Source organism: Sardina pilchardus, chromosome 19, assembly GCF_963854185.1.
Source record: "Sardina pilchardus chromosome 19, fSarPil1.1, whole genome shotgun sequence".
NCBI lineage: Eukaryota > Metazoa > Chordata > Actinopteri > Clupeiformes > Clupeidae > Sardina > Sardina pilchardus.
Window position 1 is genome coordinate 25,103,711 of NC_085012.1, and position 11,277 is coordinate 25,114,987.

The window sequence follows — 11,277 nt, forward strand, 5'->3', positions numbered from 1 at the left end:
TGAGAGAGAGAAACAAGCAAAACTGTCCAAGGCTTCTCTCTTTTTTTATGCCTACATATATCTGATGCTCCAGTGTCTGGCAAAGGCCTATCAGAGATCATTTCATTCTGGCTAAGATTGAACAAAGTTTATGGTGTCATTTCTGGCACGATTCTAGACATATCCAGACACTGTTTTATGAGTTTGAAATATTGTCCTTGGGAAAAGCTGTCCTTATCAAGAAATTGTTGACTGCCTTTACCAGACATGCGTCAAAAATAATAATAATAAAACGAATGCATTGATGCGTCTCAAAAAACAGTCCAGACATTGCTCTCAGAAATCCACAATGGATGCCTAGAGTATTCATTTGTTGATGCAATGTAACAGTTAGTTGAGCAAAGCCTGACAAATGGACTGTTTTTCCTCCTGATTGCGTGCTGTTGCATGATTTCCTCATTATGTGTTGTGTGTGTGCGTGCGTGTGTGTGTGTTGTGTGTGTGCGTGCGTGTGCGCGTGTGTGTTGTGTGTGTGCGTGTGTGTGTGTGTGTGTGTGCGTGTGATATCCAGAGCGCTTTAACGTCTACCTGATGCCCACCCCGAACCTGGACATCTACGGCGAGTGCACCATGCAGATCACGCACGAGAACATCTACCTGTGGGACATCCACAACGCGCGGGTCAAGCTGGTCATGTGGCCCCTCAGCTCGCTGCGCCGCTACGGGAGGGACTGCACGTGGTTCACCTTCGAGGCCGGGAGGTACAGTAGGCAGACACACACACACACACACACACACACACACACACACACACACACAGGCCCAGTGCAGCAGCAGTGGGAGAGGGCTCCATGATCTTACTTCCAGTAGGCTGCACAATTCGCCCACATCAACACACAGGCAAATGGCCTGTAATTAATACAGATGATATGCATTAGGGATGTACGTCAATTGTGTGCTTGATGAATTACAGGGATGTGTCCATTTGACATGCTCTGCCTTACAGTAATACGCTTTTTACTCACTTTACACTTCATGCTTAATATAGTTACTGGCAATTATATGACGTGATAATTTATGCTGCCATAAATCAAACAAGATGCGACATAAGGGGGAAATGTACCCTGATGCAAGAGAAGTTATCCCCATTGGAAAACAGCCAAGCTTGATTCACAAATTACATTTGGATGTGGTTATAAAAGGCTACCGAATTTCCCCCAAATTACAGTAATCGAGAAAGGATGACCACCCACCCCACCCACCCACAAAAAACCCACACAAAATATGAGTGCCTAACCTTTGACTGTTTTTCTTTGGATCGTTTTCACACGCCGTTTCCTGAGCGTCATCATTCCCCTTGTTTCTGCACCTGCTGAAGTGAGAACCCTTCTGTGTTCTCTCGGGTTCTAGGATGTGCGACACGGGCGAGGGGCTGTTCACGTTCCAGACGCGCGAGGGCGAGATGATCTACCAGCGCGTCCACTCCGCCACGCTGTCCATCGCCGAGCAGCACGAGCGCATGCTGATGGAGATGGAGAAGAACTCACAGGTGACTCTCCACCCGCTCACACCATAGACATACTGCATATGCAGTATATACACTATACTATATAGTACAATATAGTGTATATAGTATATACATACAGTATATACTATGGCTCAGACCATAGACATACTGTATATGCAGTATACACTATACTATATAGTACAATATGGTGTATAGTATATACATATATACTATGGCTCAGACCATCCTCACCCTTCAGACATACAGTATACAGAATACCAGCTCCAGGAGTTTCTAAACTAAACAGCAGTGAATGGAAACTTCATAGGAAATTCATCAGTCTTACTTCATGTCATTTAGTATTCCATCAATTGGAGACAGATAACTGACCACTATTCCTGACTAGATCTGTGCTGCTGGTGTATGCTGGCGTTTTGCCGTTAATTGAGAGAGGGCAGTAGAGATCGAGTTCAAATGAGCGAGATAGCGAGATCAAAGTTGGGTCCTCGTGGGCACGATTGACCCTAATATGGTATGGATGCTGCCGCTTGCGTCACAGATTCTTCTTCTTCATGTGATTTGGTATTCTACCAACACTATAACTGACCGCTGTTCCTGGCTAGCTCTGTAAGCAATGGAAGCTCAAGCTGTCATGTGGAGACTCTCATGTCGTATGTTATCCTTTATGCTCCAAATATGTATGGTGGTAATATGATTCCAAACTTGTGACAATGTATGGTCTATATTAATGGAATATAGACATTCATAGAGTTATAGGAATATACTGTAGAGATCTAGGGAAATCTTAGTGACAGTGATTAGATAATTCTAACATTCTTTAAAATGTCTTGCCTTCCTTTTAAGGTGCTTATGAAACATGAAGTAGGTTGCTTTTAGAATTACCTGAAAATTCCAGAATGTTCCATGCACAAGCTGTGTGTGAGTCACTGCCTGGATGGAGCGCTGCTTTTGAATCTGTAGCTTCCCTATGTGATTTGTAGCACTCACTATTGCCCAAAGCACAGTAGCGTAATGGTGGGCCTGCCTATCTATTGTCCTGATGGATTGTGCTGCTAATGGAGGCGCTTTGGTGTGCAGCGAAACTCATTGCCTGAAACACTGGTGAATGTTCAAGTGGCAACGCTTAGAAATGGTATGAGTGAAGATGTAATTGACCAGCGGTAATGATTTTGTTTCTTCTCCAGACGCTCTCGAACGAGGCCTCATTAACAAAGTCAATATCCTTACCGCGGAGCGTCTACTGGCAACACATCATACGTCAGAACAGCGTCGGAGATATCTACAGTTGTCAAGGTAAGCTATAGGTGGCAATTAGCAGACTGAGGTGCAGGCACGGAACGGGTTATAAAAAGATGTGCTGCGTACAGAAGGAGAAAAAGGTTACTTTGACATTTTTACCGCACTAGACTGAAATCAAATGAGTCCTATTTTGTGGTTCTGCTTTGTTCAGTCGTAAATAACTGTCACAATTGTACCTTATCCTGGACAATGTTCATGCATATATACATTTTGCATGATGGAAACGGCACATTCCAACTCTCCTCAGACAATCTGAGGTGTTCCGGACTGTTCTCATGGGACTCAACTCGTACGTGTTCTATGCAGAACTGTTAATGGGGATATATATCTCTAATAGCAGTTGGCTCTGGAACAGATCCTCAATCCATACCGGAGGCCTACAAGTTCCTGTACAAGAAACAAGCTGACGCGGCTTTTTTTTTCTTTTCTTCTTTGGTTGTTGTTGTTGTGGAGGCGCAGCCTTGTGCTTGTAGTCGTTGCCCCCTCCGTGTAGAGCAGCGCCTCATTTGTTTCCTCACAGCCCTGCTGTTGACACTGTCTCCCCGGGGAGCAGGCGCATCGTGGCCTGGGTGGAGGGTGGAGGGTGGAGAGTGCAAGGTGGAGGGTGTCCCCTTCCGGAGGCCCCCCCCACCCCCCGCGGCCGTCACACAGGTAGCAGAGGGCCGCTGATGGCCTCATCTCGCCCCGCAGCCGGTAGCGGGGACACCTGCTGAGGAGGGAGAAAGCCCGGGGCCACCTGTCCACTGGCCGTGCCGCCCGCCACCGCCGCCGCTGCTGCTGCTGGGGGATTACAGTCTTTTAGCTGATTGAGCTGTTAGCATGGGACAGCATGGGCTTGCACGCTCTCTTTCTTTCATTCTTTCTCTCACTCTCTCTCCTCTCTGTCTCTCCATCTCTTCTTTTGCTCCCTCTATTATCTCTCACTTGCTCTCTTTGCCACTCTCCCTTTTTGCCTGTCTCTTCTCTCTCTCAACTCTCCCATTCTCTCTTCTCTCTTTCTCTCTCTCTCTGTCCCTACCCCCCCTCCCTCCCTCCCTCCCTCCCTCCCTCTGTGTCCCTGCTGTGGCTTGTGCTTTTGCTTTGGTAGTGCATTTGCTTTGGTAGTAATCTCCTAATCTAAGGATTAAGCGCTTTGGGAGGTTTTCTGCAATAAAGCAATTTCCGTGATGGAGAAATTGAATAAATACCCATAACACGAGAGATGTCCTCCACTCTTTCTTTCTCTCTCTCTCTCCCTCCCTCTCCCTCTCTCTCTCTCTCTAGTGCTCTGTCTTTCCAAGGCGCAGTCACATTGTGTTTTCCCTAATTAAGTATTGCATTTTGGATGAGTTGTCAGGTAGACAAAGAAAAAAAATGCTCTTTGTCTTGCATAGCAATTATTTCCTCAAAGCCTTTGAAGAAATTGTCTCGTCTATCATCTTAATCACAAAAAAGCTAATTATTGCCTTTGAAAGTCTGAAACGTGTTCAAAGAGCATCTTATGTACACCAAGCTTTGATATCACCACGTGCTGTTTATCTGCAATTTGGATATATTTTGGGCTGATTAAATTGGTTAGCGTGTGTGAGATCAGCCAGAACTGCAGGGATGGCCCTTTAAGTTGTTTGTTTATGTGTCTGTGTGTGTGTTTGTGTGATGCATGGTGGTGTGTGTGTGTGTGTGTGTGTGTGTGTGTGTGTGTGTGTGTGTGTGTGTGTGTGTGTGTATGTGTGTGTGTGTGTGTGGTGGGGGGGGGGGGTAGGTAAAACCAGGCTCTCATTTATCATGATGGCATTCCTATTGTTGTTCTCCGAGATGTTGAGAAGTGATGTAGGGAGCATTCGTCCATCTCACATATTTGCCTCCGAAACACAAATTCAGCAGAACGTTGCTGTTGTGGGGGCCCTTTTTTCCAATGAATAAATTGAATGTGTGGCCATGGCTGAGGATGCTTTGGATGACAGCGTGTGTGTGTGTGTGTGTGTGTGTGTGTGTGTGTGTGTGTGTGTGTGTAGTGCTATACTAATGCTGATGTCCTGACAGCGGTGGACTGGACATATTTCCCAGATCTGGGCCAGATAAGAGCCAGATCCGTGTTCACCAACAGTGTATGTGAGGTTACTGCCAGTAATATGCTTCTGTGTAATTGCGTGGTTTGCATATGGTGCTTTAACACTGCTGGATAACCTCATCCTCCTGGCTCCCATTGCTTGGGTCTCACAGCAGTAAAGTACACACTGTGAGCTAGTTACGTTGGAGAAAAGTCACAGGTTACCATCAGTCTCCCTCTCAGCAGTATAGGATCAGTATAGAGGTGAACTAATCTGCAGGCTGCCCCTCTGTGGCTTATACAGTGTATGGGTTTTCTCTCAGAAGAAAATGACCCTGGCTGCCTAGTGCAGAATATGGATTGTATTGGCCCCGGTTCAGGTAAGGAATGGAACATTTGCACCTCACTTCCTCCCCCTGCCCCACTTGATTGTACACAAGATGAATTTGCAATCAACATGCTCAATTTCCTGAGTCATGGAACGTTTAAGATTAAATGCCCCCTGGTCCCAAGGTGTAATTAAGGGGAGCCCACTGCTTGCTGTTCAGCCGAGCTTTCGGAGCTCCACTGCAGCCCTATTTGTTTATTTTTCATTTAGCTAATCATCAAACTGTGAAAACACTCCTTTTTTTTATTTGCACCGGCAACCAAAACACAGGAGTTTTAATTACAGATTCGACATGCTGGGTAGCTGTCCCCTGGAGTGTGTGTTTTTTGGGGGTGTTGGACTTCACCTGGTCCCCGAGCGGAGATGGACCCACAGTGGAAATGACCACAGCTGCCCCTCTAACTTGCTCAGAATCACCCCGGCGGATGACAGCTTCTCCGTCAAGCTCTGCCCCGCGTCATCGACAGCATCCTCTCGCTCACGTTGGAGCGCCGTGGGCAGCTTGTTTCGTGATGGTATGCCCACGAGGACGCTTTACCTTCTGTTAAACTCTCCAGCTTCAAAAAAAAAATATCAAATCGCAACGGAAAAGGAAAAAAAAAAAACGTATTTTTAGAACGCTCGCACTCTCACACCCTCGCCGTTAATTATTGAGCGCGCGTGTTAGTTACTGCGGAGAATACCGGACCGTTACAGCCGGGGCTCAGCGCGAGCCGCGGGAGACCGCGAGTATACTGTACGAGTTCAAAGCTAAGCCGCGGAGAGCTTCCTGCTCGTAGTCCGCGTGTGTGTCGTATGATTCACCACTGCACCAGCACCTCACACACGCGCACGGGATGAATCACGTCTCCAACAGTGCGGCAGTTTTGTATGACAGCGTTGCATCTCCCCGATGAGCGCTCTGACTGTGGACTGTTTTAGTGACAGACTTGTAGAGGGATTGAAGGGTATCTTTAGCGGTGGAGTAGAACTGCGGCAAACATCGGTTACTTTGAGCGTGTGATTTTTCATTTTTGTTAATAAGCTGTCCGGGAGACAGGGAGAGTTCTGAGGGTGGAGATGGAGCTTGTTATCTTCAGAAGGGTTCGTCGAGGCCTGATTGACTAGAATGGTCCCAGGTGTGTCATTCGTAGCACCTGTTCCCAGTCTCCTGTGGTTTGATCAGAGCGTGTGTGTGTGTGTGTGTGTGTGTGTGTGTGTGTGTTTGTGTGGAGTGGGGGTTGTCGCTTATGACAAACTGTTTCTGTGACAGATGAATGAACAAAAGAGAAAAAAAAAACAAAGCAAGAAAGGAGAACGGAAAGCTATGCTGAATAAAAGAAAGAAAAGGGTGAACGTCCGGGTAGCCTTAAGAGCCAGCGCTGTTGACAAGTTGAACTTATTGCAGCAGGCAGTGGATTTTTCTTTTTCTGTTTCTTTCTCGCTGGCAAAACTCAACCTCAGCTCGGGCTTGACATTTTCAGCAGAGCGTTGGCTTCTCAAAGGCAAACGGAAGCCTGGAAATTAAAAGCAGCACATCAGATTTATTGTAATGCGTTTTTGAGAAATAGATTGTTCTGCTCATTTCCCTCTCTCTAGAATAGCAGCTTCGGCTGGAGGCCATCCGGCCCTGGTTTGGCCCTGGTGTGGCCCTGGGTCGCCCCAGGCACCCCAAGTCAGATGAGAGCCACATCTCCTCCAGGGTCCACTGCTGCCGCTACGGCCATTTTCCGTCTCAAATAGACCGTCAGATATGCTCTGACTTTTGTGTTGGAAGTGAAGATAAGCAACAAGCCAGAGCTGAGAGAGAGAGAGAGAGGCCCTAAACGATGATGGGTTCTTTATTTTTTTATGGAAATATGACACCCATCTCTGAATGGTATGTGGGTCTTATATACCAGTGAGAGAGAGGAGAAGGAGGAAGAGAGAGAGAGAGAGAGAGAGAGAGAAATGTCTTCAGCGCTTTGTTCAATGTAAGGATTGCTGATGCAGAGAAATAAGTGCACTTTAAAGTTAGCAGGAGAAAAAAAAAGTCCCCAAACTCTGCTCTCAAATGGATCAATTACAGGCTGTTATATCGAAATGGAAAAGTACAAGGATACCACTTTTATTCCAAACGCAAAGTTTGAAAAGTAATTGTGTGCCGTTGCTGTAGGGGTGAGGTGTTATTTAGTGAAGTATTCAACAGTCTATTTAGCATTAGCAATTCTAATGGAGTCTGCATCAGCCCTGTCTCATTTAGATCCCGTGGGTGATGGGGGGTGTTATGGAGGGATAGTGATGAACGGCGCGGCGGAACCGGACGAAGGTCGATCCGGTGGCTAACGGCAGTAAAGTACGCTACGCGCCAGCGAGAGACGAGACGGGGCAGGAGGGGAGGTGGGGTGGGGTTGTAGAGGCAGTGGAACGCTAACATCTGCCCACCTGCTAGACTTACCTACCAGCTACCACTCGTGAATCATCTGAGGGTGGAGTGAGTTGTGTTGCTCCCGAACCCCACACACACACACACACACACACACACACACACACACACACACAAGCACTCTCACACACGCTTCTTTTCTTTACACACTCCACTTCAAATGGCTTCCCACCACCATAATTCAGCAGCATCTGTTCCACCAGGTAGAATGACGCAACCGTCCCCTATAATGACAAAGCAATGACACATCCCTCATCTTCCTGCCCCCCCCCCCGCCCTCTCCCCCGGCCGGTGATGGAGTTCAGGAGAGCCCCAGGGGGAGTGGGATGATGCAGGGGCCTCTGGCCGCAGTCACTCCAGCGCCACAGAGGCTCCGGCTCCCTTGCCCAACAAATGTGCTTGTTTACTGCCTGCTCCAATCGCCCCATTTATTGTGGGGTTTTTTTTTCCACCATGAAACTCAAACGCCTGGAGCATTAAAATGGCAGCTCACTTTTCCCCCAGACAATATGTATAAAATATATACAGTAAAATATAATATACTGTATTATATACAGTATATTTTGATTAGATTGTGTTCTGTGTGGCTCAGATTAGATTGCATAGCGCTTCGGCTATTTCAGACCAAACCAATAGAGAGAGGGCATAAGAGCAGTCAGGCCTGTTAGAATTGTTTGCGGTTAGTAATGTGGCTCTCCTTGTGGCACAAAGAGGAGCATTCCTCATCAGGGAGACGTGCCTTCCAGAACAGTCTCATTGTTTGTGTTGTCACGGCACTGCCTCGTGTGATGGGAATGACGGGAGTGGTCCACTGGTTGCATGTAACTGACTGTTAAAGCCCTGGTGATGGGGATGGTGAAAGGGAGCGTGCTGTAGGCCTATCCCCTGCCCCCCTGCCACCCCTGTCTGAGTTGTGTCCTAATTAATATTAGGATAATAGATTTCTTAATGGGCTCTTTTGGAATGGACCAGATGAGACTGGCTCTTCCGTGCCCTCTGGCAGTTTCTGTGTGTGTGTGTGTGTGTGTGTGTGTGTGCAGGCGTATGTGTGTTGAGGGTGTGAGTTTGGGCGAGGTTTGTAGGAAAGAATTGACTGTGTACGTGTGTGTGTTGGGTGAGGGGGGGGGGCAAGTTACAAATGACCTGTGTGTGTGTGTTTGTGTGTGTTTATGTGTGTGTGTGTGTGTGTGTGTGTGTGTGTGTGTGTGTGTGTGACTGGGACACGCTGTGTTGAGGGTGTGAGTAGCCCCTGGCTCGCGCTCCCTTTTCCGCCCACCACTCGCAGTCCAGCAGCTGGCCAGGCAGGCGCCCCGTCCAGCCCGCTAATCAGCTCGCCAGGCTGGACCGTCCACCACCGGCCACCTGGGCCGGGCCGCCTCCGTCGCCAGGGCTGCAGCTTGACAGCCATTTCCAAGGTGACTGGAGCACGCTCTGTGGCCAGGAGCCCTGGCAAGCTACACCCCACACCAACCACCACCACCCACCACCACCACCACCACCACCCATCCGGCCGCCTCGGCCTACGGTGGCCTGCTTGGCTCATGCTGGGGAGTCTCGGGGGTTGCATACATTTCCTGAGCGCGAGTGACGAGCGCAAGGCGTGTATGGCTCAGAATAGCCTGTCCTCCGGCCGTGACCAGCTCTGCTCATACAGTAGGCCGGTGGCCAGTGCTAAGTGGACGGAAGCTGTGCAGGTAGCACGGTTGAAGGGAGAAACACGCAAACTCTGACCGTGGTCACACCTTGCTGGACTCCTTGAAGTGACAGAACACTGTTTATAACTGTAATTTCCTGTGTGGCCTGTGCTTTTACACACACATACTGTAACACACACACACGCACACACACACACACACACACACACACACACACAGAGGGACAACGTGTGTATTTGCATGTAAGAGTGGTGCAGTCTTATTTATATATTATAGTGTGTGTGTGTGTGTGTCTGTGTGCATTGCTCTGCTTTTGTGTGCTTTGCAATTACCAACGAAGGTATCCTCGCCTCACCTCTGTGGGTTTTTTTCGCTCTCCCTTTCATCTATAATTAATTAGAGGCGTCCAGTAGCTCCCAGCCCAGGTATCCATCTCCCTCTTCAGCTAAGCAGCCCCTGCATTAGGGACCCATCAAATTGGGTTATTAATTTGAATCAAGCAAGTGAAATGCAAACTAATGGGTATTAATCAATGCTGACATGAACACTCTCTGCAATTAATGTTAACAGCACCAAGGCAATGTTGTTCATGATTTTTATGTGGACACAGTCTTAGCAGGAATATGACGTTAGAATAAATGTGGCAAAGGCAAGTAGGATTTCAAGTGTTCAAGGAGGAATCCTTAAAAATGAAAGATTTTAAGATGGGCTTTAAACTGAAGCCTCGAGTGGTCCCTGGCTATTTGCTTCTCAGCTCTTTAGCTGCCATAGTAGAATAGAATTTAATAGATGGTACTAATCTCTTTCCCTCTCTGCCCTGAGGGTAAAATATGAACAAGATGAATGGTAACGATGCTAATTACGGCCTTCTCTTCTGCCTCTTTCGACAGGGAGCAGCCTGACGCTGACGCTGATTCCTCGGGCGCAGACGTTCCCAAGTTTCCTGTCTGAGCAAAAAGAGGACGCGTCATGCTCGCCCCCAGACCAAGAGCAAGCGCTGTCGCCCTCTAGTGACTATGAAACAGACTACAGCACAGCAACTCTGCAATGACGAGCACTACATAGATATCCCTATCAAGCCAAAACGAGACATTCCTTCGTTTTAGCGACCCTCTAGGGACACATATAGGATTCTGTGATATAAATATAAATATATATATATTAATGTATTTAAAATGATAATAGTGATTTGTAGAGCAGTTAATATAATGACGAAAGGAGTATCCTTTTGTAGGCTACCTGTTGTAAAACAACAGTAGGGTGAAAGTTGCACCAAAAACTTTTTTCCTCTTGTAGATTTAAATACAGATTTATTTTTCTGCAATTATATGTTGACAACATAGTAACATCTTTTTCTTCTTGTTCATTTGTAAGTCACCATGTCCAGTTGATGTAGCCTACCATACTGTATGTCTTGTTGTCTGGTTTTGTGTTGAGTTTTTTTTCTCTCCCAAGAATATTGCTAAAAATAGTTCCATGGCAGTTTAGCAACCTCATAGGTATACCCATGCCTTGTGATAGTTTTGTGTTTGTTGGCATTCACACCATCTTTGAGGGGGTTATTTTTGTTTTTAAAAATTGACATGTTATCTCCATGAAACTGTGGGTGGGGGGCAGGGGCAGGTTCTCATGATTCACTTCTGTCTCTCTACATGGCTACTCACCTATGAGCTGCTGTATGAAGTGCCTTCTGATATCCAAGGGAGGAGGGTTGTTGGTCCAACATGTCCGATTAGAAAGCCTCTTGTAGCCAGCTGAGTGTATTTCCGTTTTAATAATGACTTTAGATGCCATTTTATTGAAGAGCAGGGATGATAAAGAACAGACACAAGAAGACGTAAAGGTGTCTCTCTGCTGAACCGGAGCTGTCGGAGGCTTTCTGAAAGTGCGGAGGCAGCGTTAAATGAATGAGCCTGACACTGGCTTCTTTACCTACAAAGACAATCAGGCTAAACAAACACACACTTTGGTGAGTCACAGGGGAGTCTTCGCGCT

At 47.2% G+C, this 11,277-nt stretch overlaps 1 protein-coding gene across 1 annotated transcript in view; it reads left to right on the forward strand.

Moving 5' to 3' along the window:
* The window catches only part of dok6 (docking protein 6), a 39,000-nt gene extending 28,589 nt beyond the window's left edge, over positions 1 to 10,411 (forward strand). The window contains exons 5-8 of the mRNA XM_062521045.1: positions 551 to 740; positions 1,390 to 1,528; positions 2,692 to 2,800; positions 10,173 to 10,411. Coding sequence (XP_062377029.1) covers positions 551 to 740; positions 1,390 to 1,528; positions 2,692 to 2,800; positions 10,173 to 10,333 — 599 coding nt within the window. The 3' untranslated portion in view covers positions 10,334 to 10,411. The remainder of the gene's footprint in view (positions 1 to 550; positions 741 to 1,389; positions 1,529 to 2,691; positions 2,801 to 10,172) is intronic.
* Positions 10,412 to 11,277: the final 866 nt, after the last annotated feature.